The sequence below is a fragment of the Argentina silus genome (genome assembly GCF_951799395.1).
Source record: "Argentina silus genome assembly, chromosome: 2".
NCBI lineage: Eukaryota > Metazoa > Chordata > Actinopteri > Argentiniformes > Argentinidae > Argentina > Argentina silus.
The window spans coordinates 22,505,494-22,525,487 of record NC_139656.1 but is presented as its reverse complement, the minus strand read 5'-3'; the positions used below and the strand labels follow the sequence as shown (position 1 = coordinate 22,525,487).

The window sequence follows — 19,994 nt, the reverse complement described above, 5'->3', positions numbered from 1 at the left end:
TTGAGAGGCGATTGAAAGAAATTGTCTGGGTTTCCCCCAGCACCGGATGATGAAGCACTCAATTCCCCAGTTTGTTTAAATAATGACCAAGGTGCCCATCTCAACTACAAATACATATCACGTAGATATAGTAACCACTTTTCTGTTAAATTCAAAACATGTTATTTTTTTGTAATGCCTGAACATACTATTAATCAAAATCGTTTAATCAGTATAGGAACATTGGTGAATAAACAAGCAATTGTCCTCAGCAAGAGGCATAGCAAGCAAGACTTATTATAGAACGACTTGGACAGTGGACCCATGTTTATCATCTCATACTCAATCTATTACTGATAAATACTCTTAATTAATTAATTGCTTAACAGTTTGTGTCTAGTATGGACAAGGGCACAACTTCCCTTTTTTTTTATTTGTAGTGCATACTGTAGTACTTCAAGGAAAAAAATGAAAAGAACAGTAATGACACTTAATTTTCAGTGATATTTTTTGAGTTACAACAGGTGAGTAGAAGCATCTTTTTACTACTTATCATTACAATGAGTGGAATGTTATGGACACCATTTGTGTAATTTCTGTATGAAGCTTATGTACATTATGTATGTTGAGGTCAACTCTAATTTTCTAAATGTTGCATTTATTTTCCTTAACACCAGCCACTGTTTGTGTGCAATCATAAGGTATTGATCTTAATGATCAACATGAAACTAAGGCTTTAGAGAGTGTCCCTTTTGCATTTCAAATCCTGTCAAAAGTCTTTCACGCTGTATGACATGCCCATTTATCTAAAGACCGCCAATTAAGAGGGCACTTCAAACATCTAGTATATCAACCATTCAGCAAAGGTACAGTTGTGTAAAAAATAACTACATGGTGGGGTCATCTTAAAATCAAGCTTTAAAAGAAAGCAAACAAAATAAATCCTGCTGATTTGTAAAAGTTGTTACAAATCTCAGTGAAATTAAATGAAAACGTTGATTGAAGCCAGGAAAAGGTCACTGTACCAGCTATTAATGATGAAGACCTAAACCGCTATTGCTCAATCTTTTGTCTTCTCATACAAGAACAAAAGGCTGCTACAGAATGGAGGATATCAATTACGGTTCAGAAGAGTTATTGTGAAAGTGAATCACAATTTATCAAATAACTTGCTGGTGATGTTCTTCTTTTCTGTAGGACAGACTTTGAGTTTTGAACCCAAGGTTAGTCATCTTAGCATTTATTCACTAAACAGAATTCTTGTCCCAAGCAGCTGTTGCGACGAAGGTCAAGAGACCCAAAACGATCAACAGTTCCGGAACCCCAAACTGATCAGAACAGCTTGATCATGCTCTCCCTGGATTTGCCAACTCCAACCCATTTCACTGCAAAACAAATACAGACATTATCATCAAATCATCAAACTACAGACTGTTTTAGTACAACTCATACACCATCAGCACCATGAACTGTCTCTTGACTAACCTGGCACCTGCAGGAAGTCCTCAATGAAGCGAATGTAACTTTGTGCCTGAGGGGGCAGCTCCTCAAATGACCTCACCCCCTCAGTGCTGCAGCACCAGCCAGGTAACGTCTCATACTGCACGGACACCCGCGTCAGCACGTCCATATTAGCTGCAGAGAGAGGGAAGGTGAATGAGAACGGACCCAAAGAGAAGGAGAGTGCAAATATGAGACTCAGCCCAGACTATGGGTAAGTGAAAGGAGCAAGTGTTTAAGATAGAAGGGGGTAGTGGTGTCTTACCAGGGAAGCTGGGAAGGGGCTGATCGTCAACAGTGTAGGCCACACCCACTTTGATCTCTGGTAGTGTATCCAGGATATCAAGCTTGGTCAGAGCGATGCTGAAAGAGAGTACCAGTCTTGTCAAATATGGTTATGGAACAAACAGGTACATGTGTGGACAGCAACTGAACGTGTCAGAGGCATATACATGAGAGATAACACCATGTTTCAATAATTAAAATGCAGCAAAGGGGAAGACCACAGAGACAGGCTCTTACGCAGTGAAGCCGTTAACCATATGGGCGTATCTGACCAGAATCAGATCAAGCCAGCCGCAGCGCCGCTTCCGTCCTGTTGTCACTCCAACCTCCCTCCCTCTGGACTGCAACAAGTTGCCAATATCCTGTATGGGGGGAGAGGGGGGGGTAGTAACAAAGATTGACTGTCAACTGCAGGCACGTACATAGTTATAGGATAGACACTCCATAAAAACGAACACTCACATTGTCCTGTTCTGTGGGGAAAGCCCCAACCCCAACGCGGGTAGTGTAGGCCTTGACAACACCATACACCCGCCCTACGTAAGAAGGGGGTACGCCCAGGCCGGTGCACACTCCCCCAACAGTGCAGTTAGATGATGTCACAAAGGGGTAGGTCCCTGGAAAAGGTGATTAATCAAATGCACATAATTTACAATCAACTCAACGATCCATTTCTCTTAAATTTCCATAACATTGTTGAGTAGCACAATAATTTTCACTGATAATCTACACCCAAAACAACTTCCTCTCTCACCAAAGTCAATATCCAAGAGGGCTGCATTGGCTCCCTCTACCAGGATCTTCTTAGTGGGCCCAGTGAGTGCCTTGTGCATGAAGTACACCCCATCAGTCACCAGGGGGCGCAACCTCTCTGCATATTCCTGGCGGGAAAGAGAGGGAATCAGTGGCCAAACAACTGCTGGGGCACAGAGCCTTACTGAATAAAGATGCCTCTCTAGAACAGGGTGACAAGTAGACCTCTTACTCACTACAAGTCCTGACTGCAACAGAGCTAGTCAAAGGCTCACTTTAAGTTTTAGGCTAGTCAAAAAGATTGATACTATAAGGCACTGTGCTCTTTTCACCTTCAGTTGCTGCAGCTCATTATCAATGTCAACATTGAGGTTCGGGTACATAGTCAGGAAATGCTCTGCCAACACACGGAACCTGTGTAAAAGAAAAAAAGGACAGGAAATAAATCATTAATTCTAGAGAAACAAAACAGGGGCACTAGCTTTACATTAGAATGACTGCAAGGGCAAAAACAGCTTCTTTTTTTGTTTTTTTAGATAGATATTCTTTTTTTGTCAGAGATTTTGGCTTACATTTAAATCACATATGCAAGATACTGTTCATGACGCCTTTATCCAAAGCGACTTAGAACAAATACATTTGTTTAAGTAAGTGAATCATCTATCCATCAGTCATCATCAGATAAAGTAAGCAATGCTCGGACCAGGGGCCATAGGCAGTCACAATGCTAGAAGAAGGAAAACTTTTTTTTAAATTTTATTTAACAGGAGAGAAACTTGTACAGGGGGGTAGTGGGGGTGAAGAGGTCTTCAGGAGGGACCGTTAAGATAGATGGGTCTTCAATAAAGGGAAAACATTCATGTTGCATTCTCAGCCAATCTAACAGTAAACAAAATACATGGACTGACCTACCTCTCTAATCTCCACAATATCATAAGTAAATACAGGCAAAACACACTGGGTACACATTATGTCTCTGCATATGAAAGCACATAAAACATCAGTTCCCAAACACATGCATTCATTCATTTAAACACAAGATAATTCTGAGACTTACTTTTCTTCAAAAACTGTGAAATCAGACACAAGGTCACAGACTCTCAATCCATTGCGAGCAGCTTTGGAGGAGTAGGCAGGGCCGATGCCCTTTTTGGTGGTTCCCAAACTGGAAAAGTATCAGAAACAGTGTTATTCTAACAGTGTAGATTCTAGGGAGTACAGCACGAAAAATTGACCCTGCCCTTGTGATAGTTCTGAAAGGCATTAAACCATCATGTCAATTGCTTATTTCAGCTAAATATAATGTGTAATGCACTCCATCATATTTTGATTTGATGACACATACTTTGGCTCAACTTGAATTAGTTTTGCTACAGTCTGCAGCAAACTTGTATAAGGAGCAGACATTCACCTCCCTGTACAGCAAAACCCACTCACTTCTTTCCTCCCTGTTGCTGCCTCTGTTGTTCCTGAATCCCGTCAACCGCTTGGTGGAAGTTGAAAACTGAGAGTGAATGGAGGTAAAAGAAAGTAAATTCATCAACATCGAAACATCAGATATTATTATTTTTTTTTTTAAATTTTTAATGAATCGGAAATTAGTCATATGTCCTATAATCATAAAACATGCAACTCACCAATGTGTGCACGGTCAGAAATCTTTAACCTCTCCTCCCATCCTTGCAGTCCTGGAATGAGACCACAAAAAAAATAGTTTAAGTGTTATGATCAAACTTATTCCATATAATTTATCCATCACCCCTGTATCTCTCCCATTGTCTTTACTAAAGCTCCTCACCTTTTCCTTTCTGCAGGTTCTTTGCAGCCTCCTCAAAGAGTCCAGGCAGGTGAATCACAACCCCATTCCCTGCAAGGGAGAGATTTGCATGAAATGGGAGCAATTTGAAGAGAAAAATGGAGCTGACAAGCATCTTGGTCAGGGATTCAATTGTACAGGAAAGAAACTGTTAGGCTAAACAAGTCCACATACCAATAAAGGAGACAGCCTTCTTGTTGAGCACTCCGCTGGGCAGCAGGTGGAAGTCATACTCCACAGAGTCCACCACTACTGTGTGGCCGGCATTGTTGCCACCCTAGAAGAAGAACACACACCACATTCACATCAAGAGGAGAGAGCAGGAAGCATGAGCAGCACCATGTAAAATCTGCTAGCCTATTGAGCAAACTGATAGAGCCTTCGTTGAACACACAGGCCTACCGTTAAAGCAGACAGCATGGACGCCATTTGTTTGTAGGCTAGTTTACTTCTCATTCAAACAAAACAAAGACCATCACCTGATTGGGACCACTGACACGCGCCTGTGCTGTAGCTAATGAACTGTAAGCAGCCACACAAAACAAATAGGGCATATGGATCCTGAACATTGTGTACAGTACAGTATCACAATGTCAAAAGATGGTTTTGCATAACCAATGGACGTTCGCTATTGTATTTTGTCTTAACCAACACGGCGGAGATCTAGCCAGCCTACATTGTATTGTTATCTAACACATGGGGTCGTAAGGTGCTGGAAAGAATCGCAATAATAGCTAGCTAGCTACCTAGCCAGGAAATATAGCATGGTGATAGCCACGGCACGAGCAATTACTTCTGCAGAAATGGACGTGAGTGTTAGTTTATTATCTAGCTAACCAAGTTAGCTGGTTTATACGACATTTGCTTATCTTGTCAAGTTAACATGTCTTGCTCACATTTGCTTGTTGCTAGGTACGTACCTGGCACCTGCATACAATGTCCGCGTCCATGGCTAGCAGATCAACCACCTTCCCCTTTCCCTCATCTCCCCATTGCGCACCGAGCACCACAGTCACTTTATTACGAGGTTCCTTAGGAGTGCGCAGGGACTCGACCAGACTACTTTCCCGTGGTCGCTTGATAGCTGGCTCGCCGTTTAAGGAAGCCGTTTCCCGGCCATTAGACATTGTGCTGTCCGCTGCCATGCTGCTACTGTTTTTCTCCCGGAAGATTAAATTAGCGCGTTACTCAAAGAGGAAGTGTGCTTTTTACAACTACCACTGATCCTGGATCAGATGCTACTGCTAGTTCTGAAGCGTTCGTTTAGCACAAACGGCGCACCGGCTTGGCATTCTGGAATTTCCCGGCTGGCTGCCTCCTGAGCTTGAGACAGCTGACTCGTAAAAAAAAACTGACTGCGAACCTCGAAAAATAAGGAAATGTTGTATGCCATTCATATAAATTATATCAATCAGTGGTTGTATATTATTAGTTATTCAAGGGTTATCCAAGGGTATAGCTCCGCCCTTCCCGTTTACCGCGAAAATAAAACGAATAGACCCAGCACAGCCCTTTTATTTTAGGTGTAGACTCTTACATACAGTATCTCCTCAATATAATATACAACATCTCTAGGTGTAGGTTCTGTGGTATTACTGTGAAAAGCATTTCGGGAGACTCATCCCCTAGACATTTTATATATTTTCATACCTGTTTTATAACAGATGTTGCCCTCCCAATTGTGACTTCTTCTAGGAATGCTTAGCAATGGCTTATTAAAAAAAGTAATCAAAGAAAAACATGTGTATTATAATACAATTTTATTTCAAAATAGAGACCAAAAACAAATGTACATATGAACAATTTAAGAGGGCTGTAAAGTTGTAGCTATTGAGGCACTTCTACATACAATAATTAAGCAACTTTGGTATTAAGGCTGACCAAACATATTGGTAGTGATACAATGAATTACAGGGATTAAACTTCCAGCCACATTTTATGCCTCACTGATTGACATATAATATGATGTGTCAATCACATGTATTTCATAGTTTTGCCATAACATAAGGGTAAAAGGAGCCAATTCAGTCAGATATTTAAAATAACATCCGCTCATAATGGACAGTATGAGTGACAACACAATGAACACCCTACTACTCAGGGAAACATGTTTAGTGTAGTTGATAAGTCAGGTTCTGTCTGACAAAACAAATCAAAGATATTTGGCATCCTGGGAAAATACACTAGAATATTTATTTATTATTAGAATAATTTGTGTTATAATTCATCATGTCCTATACTTATGTAGTTGCCCTGCCATGGGTCCCTGTGCCTCTGCAAATCGTGTTCTCAGCCTCTAAGAGCACTTTGCAGTACAAATTGCAGAAATTAAAAGAGCTAAATACACAAATTACTTTGATTAGAAATGATCATTTTCTGATTAAACTAAGTTAGTTTTTACACATTTATATTTAACAAAAAAGGCAGTGATGTAGCAGAGTCTCTCTAAACCTTAAGTCTAAGTCGAGTCAAAAGTCACCAATGGTCGAGTCTGAATTCAATCCTCAGTCAGGAGTTGAGTCAAGTCATGACAAACCTGATTTGTCATGTCCAAGTCCAAGTACTACATCACAGACTAAAAGGGTATAAGGGTTAACTTAAACAACATGTTCCCAGCTGAAATTAACATTGAACTCCCCTTACTTCTTTATCATCGCCCTTGTGATGACCTATGAGAGTATACAAATCCCTCTCATATAAAAATATATATTGTGTTTAATCATAACTGGCCCTGCACTCATTTGGATTCTCTATTTAGCATATGTTAGCTTAATGGTCCAATGTGGAATCTAATGTAGTGTGATAAGACCTAATCATGAAGATAATAAGCAAAATAAGTCTTAATGAAAATCAGGGAATCAGGTGATGAATAAGTCCATTTTTTTTATTTTTCTCTATTTTTTCTCTTTAAATTGACTATGCTATTTGTCATATAGATATACTCTAACATATCAATTTCATCCCCAACATGAAAATAATGTCACATTCCCATAGGCCTGCCCCACCCCTTCACCAAAATATGTTCACATTCAAACACCCACCACCTGTCACATTTACAGAGTTCAAAATGCCAAAACCTTTCCCTTTCAACTTATCCCACCCCAAACCTTTTATTTTCTTACTTCCAGCCACCCACCCTGCCACCGATGAGAGATTGCCAATTCTACAGTCCTCTTTTGGAGGGGGGCACAAGGTGTTCTGGCAGATCAGTGGGCAACTCGTGCCCCTCAAGCTTCACTTTGATCAGGTGATTGGCAAGGGCAAACTCATCGTCGTCCAGGAAACCGTCCTTGTCTACATCGGCCAGCTTCCAGATCTTCCCCAGCACCGTGTTGGGCAGCTTGGACTTCACCATCTCTTTCTTGGCCATGGCGCCAGACACCTTGCCATTGACAGGAGAGAGGGTGTAGAAGATCTCGTCGTAGGTGGGTTTGTCCCGTGCCACCACCCACTCTAGCTCATCAATGCCCTCGCCTGCACCCTCGCCATAGCCATGGCCGAAGGGCCCATTCATGGTGCCTTCAAATGCACCACCCTGGACAGACTGGCTGGGCATGGCTGCCTCCTCTTGGCGGACGAGGGTCATGAGTCTGGCAATATCGTTGGCTAGCATGTCCTCAACCGCCTCCAGCAGCTTGGGCTTTATAGCCTGGAACTTAGAGAAGTCCTGGCCTGCCAAGATCTCCTGTGTGTTGACAAAGGGTGGAGGTCAGGGGATATAAAGTTAAGGAAGGACATCTGCGATCAACTACTTTTGACAACAAGCTGTCTTGAAGACAAACATAGCAAATTGTATAGTAAATATAGCTATTTCAGATAATTTGCTGAGCGTGCTAATAAAAATGTACTGGTACATTAATGTGGCTAATGTGACAAGTCCCTAATATAGCTGGAAGCCTATTTTCTTTTTAAATAAATCCTCTAACCTACACAATTTTCCCACTGCCTCTGTTTCTGGGATGATGGGGAAAGAGAAATAATGAAAATATTCAAATAATTATGGTGGGAGCAAGTCAGTACTGCAACGCTGGAAAACCCAGTGAGTGACATTCAACTTTACCAGTGTGGCTACTTCTACAACACAATTACTTTCATTTAACAAATATATGTCTTTTTGTATTTATGTACAGTACCTGCATCTTCGTTAGTTTGGGGAAGTCGCCAGGTGAGATCTGGTGCTCTTTCTCAATTTTCAGGTAGATATCTCCCAAGTTGGCGATGAGCTCCTTCTTCTTATTATCCTTTCCGAACATGTTGGGCATTTCTTTCTTGAGAGAGCTGATGATGTAAGCATGGACCTGGAGGGTGGCAAGTGGAAGAAAGTCATATCTGGACCTTAATATCTGACCATTGTGGCACATTGTGGTTCTACAATATATTGTTTTGTAAGGTTCAATGAATGCCATGTATTACCCAATCGAATACACTACGTACATTATAATTTAGATTTCTGAGAAAGGAGGCTACTTTCAAGCGATAAATGTTAACAGCTCCAAAATGTAGTGTCTCACCTTTGCGAGACGAGCACGTTTGATGAGGTCATTGAGCTTCCTGAGGGCAGCATTCCGAGGCAAACCCTGGATGTCACGGAAAAGGTCAGTTTCCTCTGCCTCAAAAAGCTTTCGGTTATCTGGAATCAGGAGCGGCTGAGCCCAAAAGGAACCGATGTACACCCGGATCACCTCTGGGGTGCCGACAATTTTGCCGAGGGACCACATGAGGGCGCCATAGACCCTCATAAGCTGCTGTGTGCCAATCTGGTCAGCCTTGTTCAGAACCACGCGCATCTTGTCCTCATGGTTTTTCAGGGCGCGGATCACCTCAGAGAACTCATCAGAGATGTCCAGTTTGTGGGCATCGAAGAGCAGGATGATGCGATCGACGCGCTCAGCAAACCACTCCAGAACTGCAGCAAAGTCATAACCTGGAGAAGTGTAGAGAGTTATGGTTAGGTCTGTTGAGGGTGTGAAATCTCGCTTACTGTACATGCATGCGTTCAACCATTTCCCAAGATGACCACATTTAAATCTCTGGAATGAAAAGGGTGTGAGATCAAGTAGCTAACCATACATTTCTGACTAAGACCAGTTTTTATTTGAATGACATGAGTTATTATATAAGGCGTTACAATAGAAACCCATATATGTGTGCTTAAGAATGTGTATGCCACCCTCAGGTCAAGAGAGTGTTTGTTTCTCTACATGTGCATATCAATCAGCTCTGAGGACAGTGTCGGCCCAGTTCATCCTGTCTCCACGGTCCTTCCACACAGCCAAAGACAAATTCTCACACACAGCTACAGATCTACAAACAGGTACATTTCACAATGAGAGAGACAAAATGTGTTTTTCCTGTGCCAGGAAACCCTTAACAAAATAACACCCTCCCTCCATTTTCCTCTCTCTCCTCTCAGTGTGACACGCCATGTACACGTGTAGCGTTTACCCTCTACCTATGGCACATGGGCTGAGAGGATAGACATGGTTTGATCTATCCCAAAAAATCATAAGAAATCAATGTCATGATTCAGATATCCATCTCATGTTCTAAATAGAGATTAAGTATTACAGTATGCTTTTTCTGTTTTTCTCTCTCTAACTGGAGCGCAATTTGTCAAGAGTCCAACAATTGATTTCACTTAAAAATACAGTAACAAAGGATATCAACCTCTAATAAAAAAAAGAAAAGAAACTGTGTTAAAGGATTAAATTGGCCCATTCATGACTTGACATTCATAGTGTTGTTCTAATTCTGTATGAAGTCCATTCCATCCAACAGAGATGGCGGCCTACTCCCTACCTCGACACAGACATATCCTCCTCTGAATGACAAACAGGAAAGAGCCCTCAAAGCATAAATTGTGCAGCGGAGACACTGGGCCCACAAAGAGACCTCTTCCTCATCTCTGTTTAGAACAGCAATTTATCTTTTCATTCTAAAATATACTTGGGGCCAAACAGGGCACAACTGACATCTTCACACTGTGCTAGAGGTGGAGACCCAAAACAGAAGAGAGCCATACAGAGTAGTACTTTTGGCCATTCTCCTTATCAAAAACTATTAACGTCCACAGTTTTTTAAATGGGTTTAGGAAGTGCTGAGGGAACAAGGCTGACTCAGCGTTCTATTTGAGCAGCTTGCAGCGAAACAGATCTGTCTTTATCTCACTATCTCTCTCACACAACCAACATACAGCCTAGAGCTAAACATCAAGAACACTGCAGAGCTGTTCTTTTTTATGTAACAACTGGATGCGTCAGATTCAAATTACATGACTGTATATTTCAGCCTCTGAAAACAAAATGACAAGCCATCAAAGTGTCCACCTGTGTGCATAAAGCCTCTCCTCTTTTTAGTCTGCCTGTCTCTGGATTGGCGCTTCACTTATTAATAGTGACTGAGAATAGACAGTTATGTGACTGGGAATTTCAGTTGAACAGTAGTCTGATAGAACTGTGCTGTTAATTAGGATCAAACCGCAGTGATGGCAGGGGAGAGTCCATCCCTCATGAAAACCTTCCTGTCTTTCTTCTCCTCAGTCCGAGTAGTTCTGTGTCGACGTGAAGTGTGATCTCTGGACTTATCCAGTAAGAGTGTGACCCAGCAAAGTCTACGAGAACAGCTCAGCTCCTCTTATCTCTCTCTTGCTTTAACTGGGTAAGTGGTAATAAAGGGATACCGAATCCATTCTGAGGAGATCATAAAGCACAGCGACAGTCATAAGTCTTTCATTCAATCTGAAGACTAATAGTTGCCACACCTTAACATGACCTTAAAATGACTACTGGTGGAATAAAAATAAAATGTGACCTGAGAAAATGGCGTGCCAACAAGAGAAGGAAGTGCATTCCAAATGTCTTTGAGAAAGCCAAGCGTCACCTCTAACCACACAGTCTAAGTCAGGCCTCAGTTGTACTGCCATCGATACGAATACTCTAGCCCATGTGCTGATCTTATGGATAACGTCAGTCAGTGGCATACTCAAACTCCTATGAAGCATAGTTTAGGAATGTGAAACCAGCCATGGAGGGCTCAGAAATAGACATGCTCAGCTGTCTGATAGCAGGCATGTTTGTATCTGTCTGGACGCCTATACTTGAAGAACTCCGGCACAATCTGGTTTGTTTCCTACAAATTCTAGCTAACCACCTGCACCACCATGAACCGTTGTCAGTGCATACCATCAACTTGGCTGAGACATCAACTATCTAGATAATAATCTATTAACTTAAAAACACAGGTCAATGAAACCAAGGCAGTCAGATCCACATGAACAGAGAGAGAAGGGTCCAGTATGCTGTCCAGCACTGAACCTACCCCTGGACCCCCACTTCCTCCTCTACCACTAAGTGGTCTCCTTCCTGAATCCTGATCCTAGGTTATCTAAAGTAAAGGAACATTTTGGAATCCTTTGTTGACTCAGTTTAACCGATTCATTCGGTATTTATATTGATGCACGGGTGCAAGTGTGTGTGCCTGTGTGTGTTTTATCAACTAAATTGAACTTTAAACGGTTCTGAAACATAAACGCGCATCAAGTGGCGTCAAGATAAAATGTCTTCTCCTTTAAGGTTAAGGAGCCACGTTGCATAAGCCATCTGTTGTCACCGGTTAACCACATGTGTTCAAATATTTTCCTGCTCGCTTGCAGAAACAGCAACCCCTTTATTACTAGGTTTAATTTGCCAAGAATTGTCTGAGTCAGAGAGAACACCACTGATACCTGACACTCGGGCATAAGCGCAGAGTCACTAAGGACAATGTGTAGGGTAAATAAGAATGTGTATAGTAAATAATAAACCGTCTCTCCAACTGAACCTTGCACAGCACGCAAGAGTGAAAAGGATACTGACTGCCTTGCCTTCACAGACGAAGTGACCTACTGTAGTCTTACTACACTTACCCTGACAGGGCAGAACAGCAGTTTCCTCGTAAGGATAAATTAAACTAATCTAACCCAACACACGTAACTGTGTGTTATGAGCAACAACATGATGTTTCTTCTTGAACAACACTAAGGACATTTCTCAAAAATGTTCTTCTATATTTCCACTTTTTGATTACAGATGGTTGAGACAGATGCAGGCAGTCACCAAGGTCATCATGTCATGTAGATGTCGACAGCTGAATATTATTTTTCCATATTCTCAAACACATTTTATGATTAACAGAATTGTAAAGCTAAGGGAGTGGACAGATATAGTCAGAAGACTTCAGGAAATTATTAACCGCCCTTGCAAGGACAAATGGAGACGAGTATCACTTTTCTTAGGCAGATAGCACACTGCAATAGCCAACAAAGACATTACGTTCACAGACCCTATTAGATTAACCAAATAATTAAAACAAATGGAAGGAAAAGATGAAGGGGAATTCAGAGGTTGGTGAGAGAATTTGTGAGGGGGAAAGACTGACAGCGTTCAATTTCGATGTGCCACTCCTAGGTTACAGGGACAATGGAGAAGTGTACTGCAGTGACCCTACATTGACTCTGGGGTGGGTTTCCTGTGTGTGTGTGTGTGTGTGTGTGTGTGTGTATGCTATAGAGAGATAAGAGCCAAGCTTGGGGAAACTACAACCGATCACCTCATATTTTCCATCATTGGCTACTTAAGCAGGGCTTTCCCTTCTGAAACAACTGGCCCTGCCTTGCACAAAAAGCTCATTAACCATTTCAGAGAAAATAATTCTGACAACACTAAGTGCACTAAAACTGTAATCTACAAACTGTAGTGTCAGTGCAGTGTAGTCGACTCCTGACACATGTAATGCTTGCATCAACGTCATGGCCCATCGCGGGCCTATATTCAAATCTATTCAGGCCTGTCCAATTAGTGTTCACTATGATCACGTCAGCATGTGTTTTGGTATGGCCAACAGTGGTTGAGTGGGTACTGGGTATGTAGTATTCAATATTCTCTCCAGTAAGTGCATGAGAGCCCAGTTCTAATGCCCACCCACCCCACCCCACCCACCCCACCCCACCCCAACAGCTAAGTGCTTTGTAAGGATGGTTCAACATACCATCTTTCTGCTCTCATCAATTCCATTGGACATCAAAGCCTCTCATTCGACCTTTTGCCTTTAGCACTCGAACATCAAAGAGAGTCTACTAAGATCTATTAACAATCTACTTTTACACCACCAAGGTTGTGAGGGAGTCAAAGCAGACAACTTTATAAAAGCCCAGCTTCTACCTCCTCCACAAGTCCCTACAATCTCATCCCTTTTGTCCATAATCGTGTCTTTCCCCTAGAAACTAGCATTTTAACCCCAAGGTGACCCTGTTGACCAGGCTGGTGTCTTCACACTTAACCACTGGACCTGAGGTGACTCAACCCTTCTAAGGCCCAGAGTTCAAAAATGTTAAAATGCTCGCACCAGGGTGACAAGTTACGTGTGAACACATCAGGGAAGAGCTCATCCAGGGTTGATGATGTGCCGGTAACCCCGGGGGATTCCACAGGGACAAAATGCTCTAGTATGACAACACCTAGTATTCCTTCTGACTCCATTTGTTCGGCTTGCTGTGACTCATATTTATAGCCACTCTGTGCACGCACACACACACAGGCAAAGAGTAAGATTCACAATGACCTCTTAAGGCATTTCATATTGTTGAGACTATTCCTAACTATGGGTACACAAAGCTGTCCTGGAAGCACATTTGAATAAAGAGTAAACACATTTATTGGTAAAACAGGTAAAACCTAGAATTTAATGTATGCTTTGGATATATTGTAAGGCCTTAGGCACAGTCAGGGTGAACTAACAACTCTGTTCATCAGTCTCATTGTTACTCATCCTGCACAGGAGCCACAGGAGTGTTTCAGCCCTAATCCTCCGTCCCCCACCCCCGTCCTTTGCTTCTCTGAGCCCCCTCCTCCCTACAGGAGCAACTGTTTCCTGGCCCCTGGCGGCCTTCCTCTTTGTCAGTATTCATCTCAGAGTGGGATGCCACTCACACCCATTCCCCCGTCACTGTGGAGAACATGAGGGGGGCAAGGGTGTGGGAAGGTCCTAACATTCCCTCTTCCCTTACACACACACACACACACACACACACACACACACACACACACACACACACACACACGACAGGAAGGTACCACAGCTTGACACCTAACACCTCAAACTAAAATATTGTTTTCCTATCATAGAAAAATACAACATCTTCACACAATAAAATTACCATATGTTGTAGCTATATAGTAAACCAACATACCCTAAAGGTTAGACAAGGACCATGTATATGAGGTGGCTGTGCCCTGACACAGAACACAGAAAGGAATTTGGTCTATAAATCAGAGAGTAGGTTGTTATGCAGTAACGTAAACACGACAGCTAAAAATACATGCCTTGAAATGCTCTGGTAATGTGGCTAATTCAATTACATTCCTCACTAAGGGTGTGTCTATAATATTAACAGCATGAATCTGCATTCTAAGGGACACATGTGAAAATGATTTTACCATGTTACATGGTCTTAAGATAATTGGACAGACTGACCATAAAGACTGACCACAAAGAGAAAATAGCAAGATGGATCAAGGGTTAGGGTCAGGGCTAGGTCTAGATTTAGGGCTAGGGCTGGATTTAGGGGTAGGATTGAGGTTGGGGCTAGGTTTAGGGCAGAAGTAATATCATTGTGATGGGGAAGAAGAGTTGATGAAAGTGATGCTGGAAGAGGGGGAGTCTAGAGAGAGAATGAAAAGAGTGGTTACCTCTGCTGATCCTCTGTTTCTCTCCGGACAGAATTCCTGGGGTGTCAATGATACTGATGCTCTCCAAAACAGCATTGGGCATCTGGGCACACACAAACCTGTGTGAAAGAAAGAAAAAGACGGAGTGAGCATCTATAACTGACAACAACCTCTGTAATCAAAGTCATAGCAAAGACTCGCAACCAAATGGAATCATATGTCATCATACTTCAAAATGGTGTCTATTCATTGAAAGTCAGAATACAGACATACCACAAATTACTAATAACAATTGAGCTTTGATGATCATCTAAGACAATAGATGAGAAGCAGTGTAGGCCTCAGCGTTCTGTCCTGCCCCTCTAAAAATAGAGTGACTTTATTGTTTTTGGAGACCCTCCAATTGAATCACAAAACCATATGCTAGTCTCAATACAATGAATAGACGCCCCACTCTTTGTACACTATGTAGGCCTATACTATACAACCCCTTTTGAATTAGGCTAGTGTTCAACTAAACAACATGTAACAGAGACTCTGTGAAGGGCCTTCAGTAACTGTTAGCCTACATGATCTCACCACTGTTTTTCTAAGATACAAATGACTGTAAGCAAGGGTAGTGCCAAAAAGCAGAGCATACTGGGGGGAAAAAAAGATTCCTCTTTCCTCTGTTGAGGTTGTTTTTCTCTTGTTCCTCTTCCCCATGACTGAGGGGCAGGAATTCCTTTCTTTTTGGCAGAACCCTTTACCTCACCTTTTCCATGATCGGATTCTCTCAGCTTATCTGTATGTATGTAGGCATTATTCATGACGATACCACTCTGTGTCGCCCACACCCTGAATGTGTTCCTCCATTTCCCCCCTGTCCATCTTGGTCATGAATCTGCGTACCAGTCTCTTCTATTCCCTCCTTTTCCACATACTCTCATCCTGAATTCCTGGCGTTCCATTGGCTAGCCTGTTTGCCAACCAACATGTGTTCTGTGTCTCTCAGTCCGTGCAAAGCTGTAAACTCAAACAGAGAGACGCTCAGGGAGACACAGACGTACACCAGCATACACCACCCTGACAGCACCATACATCTCTGGAGTGTAACGTCAGGGGGTTGGGGCTTGGAGAGATGCAGAGTGAGGCCGGGTGTGATGGAAAGGTTATGGATGACAGAGTGCATTGCCAAGAGTGACAAGGAAACACGCTGTGTGGGTCAGAATCTCAGCTGGGGACCATTTTTGAGTGTGCTGTTTGCAAGAGAAAGAGAGAAACTGCTGAGTCAGTCCCTGAAGTATTTCTGCCAAGGCAAAGCTGGAATAAAGACCTGACTCAGGCCTTTCCAGTCTAAAACCTGACCAGTTGGCCCACCACAACAGAAACAAAAAATGCTATTGGTTAACCAGTGAGTGAATCGGTCTTGGGCTCAGTAAAAACACATACATGCTTTTACCATTCAAACGTTCTGGGTGTTGTAGACAGAAAGAGATCTGTTATTGTCATAACAACAAGGGGGAAGGTGTAGCCTAATATTTCCTGTGCCAGAGAAATCTTGACAGCAGACATTTGACACTTGGGAATGAATGCACTACTGCATGCACAATATGAATCCATCTGGACAGCTTGAAAGTTGACCCTAGTCTACACTAACACACCAGCTGTAATCAGGTGTCAATGTTGGGGTTAAGGGGGCCATAGGGCTAGGAGGAGAGACCAGCCGTGCCTAAAAGACAGTAGGGAAAATCACAAATTGAAGGCTCGGCTCAGCTCCTGCACTGTCTGTTCTAGGAGGTCAAATGGGACTCCCTGATAAAATAAACGTTAAATAAAAATGGATCTGATCTCTGTATCTTCACTGAATAATTCTACTCTGTTCTGTAATCAAATAGTAGCATTACAGCACCACTATTCTCAGCTTCCATCAGTGCTTCCCTTGGACGGCCCCTTCATATCCCCACTCCCCCTTTTACCACCTCCACCCCCACCCGCTCATTCACTTAAGTCAGGAATGACATTCAATACTGAGGACCCCATTTTGCGTGTGGCTGTCAAGATGACCCCTTTAAAAGATGGAATAGTGTCAGCTTGTGTCACACCCAAGGAAGGTGCACAACTGATTGAACATTTGAAAATAGGTGTGTACCCAAAACTGACATGTGACATGATAAAATTTCTTAACATAAACAAGGAGTCAAAGAGAAAACTGTCAAATAGAGCACCCAATCGGCATCTTCATAAAGCTCCCTAAATTAGGCTATACACACACACATCCTGCTTATGTTGTATGTTGTATGTGTATGTTATGTCTCTATGTCTTTAAGCTACTTGGAACCTGAATTTCCCCTAGGGATAAATAAAGTTTCTACCTACCTACCTACCTACCTACCTACCTACCTACCTACATGGATATCCATAACACCCTTTACTAATTCCTATTTCCTAAGTCCACTGTGGCTTCAACACGTTCAACATTCTCAGGATGAACCGAATCACTCATAATAATATGTAACTAGTTTGTCATGTTCAAAGGGCAGGGAAATAAATCCTGAGCGGTTACCATAAAACTGCTCAGTAGTGATGTAGGCCCTGTGACAGAGTAGCATCCTGTCCAGCGTGTTGAACATCAAGCTGCCTCACACTACAGAAACAGGAGATAGGCTCTTCTGGCTTGTGTTCTGGCACACAAGGCTACTTAGTTGCTAGTGATGTAGCCTATCTCACAGCAATAGGGTAGGCTGGAATGTAGGCTAATACATGGGAGACAATTAATTACATTGTCATTAACTGTAGACTATTGCAATGGTCTTGCAATGGTCAAATCGTTCAGCGTGACAGTCCAATAGTCATGACTGAGAATAGTTTTAGTGAACCAAGGATCCATATCCCTGACTATATACTTGTAAAGATACAACATGAAATAGGCTAAATCTGCAAAAGTTAAGTAAGGCCTCAAAATGTTAACTTCTCTATTGCAAATCAATGGAGCTATGAGAACAATTTCAGTTAATAATTGATTGAACCGACAGGCACATTTGCAATATGCATCAAGCAAGAAGATGCCTTGTTCCTTGATTTCGATGGAACCTGAGTTTCCATAAAGGAGACATTCTGCCCCTAAAAAAAGTCCCCTATGTATACAAATCAATTCGAACCAATTTGAAAAAGTGATCTGTATAAAAAGAAAAAGGTAGGTACTTTTTATGTTCTGCAACTTACAACGTTGCATTTGAGTTCTCGCATTCATCGCCACACCCCTTTTTACCCCACATTACATTTATGCCATTTAGCAGACGCCTTTATCCAAAGCGACTTACAACAAATACATTTGTCTAAGTGAGTGAATCATCTATCCATCAATCATAAGAAAAAGTAATCTATGCTAGGCACTTTTTCAGTCTGATATTAAATAAACAATTTAATTCAAGTGATATATCGCTTCCTATTTGAGACACTCTACTCTTGACTTGTCACTCAGTTAAGGTGATTTAGGCTACAGTTTGGTTAATATAAATATAGGAAAGGAAAATAAATGTGTATTTTGTTAAGGCACTACACGTATTTTTCTCACTCCTCAAGAGGACCAAAGCTCTTCAAAGTTCAAAACACCAAACGCTATACTGGCCACTCCCCACCTTCTCATACTTTCACAGAGTACTCAACATCTGACTGTCTGAGGACAATAAAAAAATGTTGAACAAATGAACTGAATGAAGGACTGCATGCATGGCTTCCAAGATAATAATAATAATAAAACGTAGAAATTGTTAGCTATCTGGTTTTTCTATGACAACCAAGATCATAGTTGTAGCAATCATCCTCTTGAAAGACCTTACTGGTAGCTCTGGGGGTAGCTAGCTAGTAAATCGTTACCAATACATGTTTGGTGTTTTGGGATTAATACATGTTTCAGAAGAGCTAAACTATAGCAAGCTAAGCTAATTTAAAGGGACTCCCACCTGTTCAGAAAGGCATTGCCGAACGCGTTGAGTTTCCTGAAGGGTTTCTTGGGGTCAACTACAAGAGCGTTGCCTGGGATCAGCCCGTCCTGCTCACCATGCATGACCGCTATGAAGGAGTCGGTGGTCGGTTCGGGCCCAATCCGCATGCCGGGGAAATCTTGCTCCATCAGATGCCGGATGAATGTGGTTTTACCAGTCGAGTATTGGCCAACTAAGAGCACCATGGGCTTGTTGTCAAAATCAGCATCTTCTAAAGCCGGTGAATGAAAATCGTGGAAGCGGTAGGTGTCTTCCAAGGGAAATAGTTTGTTTCTGTAAAGTCGCTTCAACCCATCCGACACAGTTTGACATAGTTCTGGATCGTTTTTCTTGCCATCTTTGCTCGCCCAACTGAACATGGTGCCCGGTGTAAAAAAAAATATCTTGCACGTAGAATGAACCCAAATTGTTAACTCTCACTAATGTCGACTCGGTGACTGTGTCGCTGTAATGAGTTTGAATGAGTCTATATTAGCCAGCCTGCTAACGGTTAGCCTAAGCTAGCAGAAAGTGTCGCCGGTCTGACCTGTTCAGACAAACTGAACGAGATAACAGTTTGTCAAAGGTTCAACAAAAAACCAGTCAGATCTGTTCTTAGCTGTCTTCACCTGAATCTATCCAGCTTACTAACTACTTTTGAAATACATGAATGGAGCTATCTAGCGTCCTAAAACTGAAACTATGGTAGCTAGTGTAAAACGCCTAGTAGTGGCTGGTTGGCAAGCGCCGTGGAATGAAATCCTCCCTGCCTTGTCATAGAAGACCTTGCGCCCCCTCGCCTGTGTGCTTCTCCAGTCCCTCCCAGCGGAGACAGCAGTAAAAGATTGGAGAATTCGTTAAAGTTACAGAGGGGGTTATTTCAAAATAAAGGCCAGCAAACTACACGTCAAAGCACATCAATGCACATGTGTGGTTTGCAAATATGAATGACTAACCAAATCGGAATAAAGCGGGTAATTGTACAGATAATCC

At 42.2% G+C, this 19,994-nt stretch overlaps 2 protein-coding genes across 2 annotated transcripts; both read right to left on the bottom strand.

Annotated features, from left to right (window-relative positions):
- Positions 1-904: 904 nt before the first annotated feature.
- On the bottom strand, positions 905-5,493 carry adssl (adenylosuccinate synthase, like). Its single transcript, XM_083697406.1, has 13 exons — positions 5,254-5,493; positions 4,508-4,610; positions 4,316-4,384; positions 4,155-4,205; positions 3,955-4,021; positions 3,575-3,682; positions 2,850-2,931; positions 2,519-2,645; positions 2,227-2,381; positions 2,002-2,126; positions 1,745-1,842; positions 1,465-1,614; positions 905-1,364 (listed from the first exon to the last, which is right to left on the bottom strand). Exons 1-13 carry the CDS (start codon positions 5,476-5,478, stop codon positions 1,312-1,314), a joined length of 1,413 nt encoding a protein of 470 aa, XP_083553532.1. The 5' UTR covers positions 5,479-5,493; the 3' UTR covers positions 905-1,311.
- A 585-nt stretch (positions 5,494-6,078) lies between these two features.
- ehd1b (EH-domain containing 1b) lies at positions 6,079-19,781 on the bottom strand. The gene is made up of 5 exons (XM_083692079.1): positions 18,981-19,781; positions 15,058-15,155; positions 8,845-9,257; positions 8,467-8,631; positions 6,079-8,018 (listed from the first exon to the last, which is right to left on the bottom strand). Exons 1-5 carry the CDS (start codon positions 19,379-19,381, stop codon positions 7,497-7,499), a joined length of 1,599 nt encoding a protein of 532 aa, XP_083548205.1. The 5' UTR covers positions 19,382-19,781; the 3' UTR covers positions 6,079-7,496.
- Between the last annotated feature and the right edge of the window lie 213 nt (positions 19,782-19,994).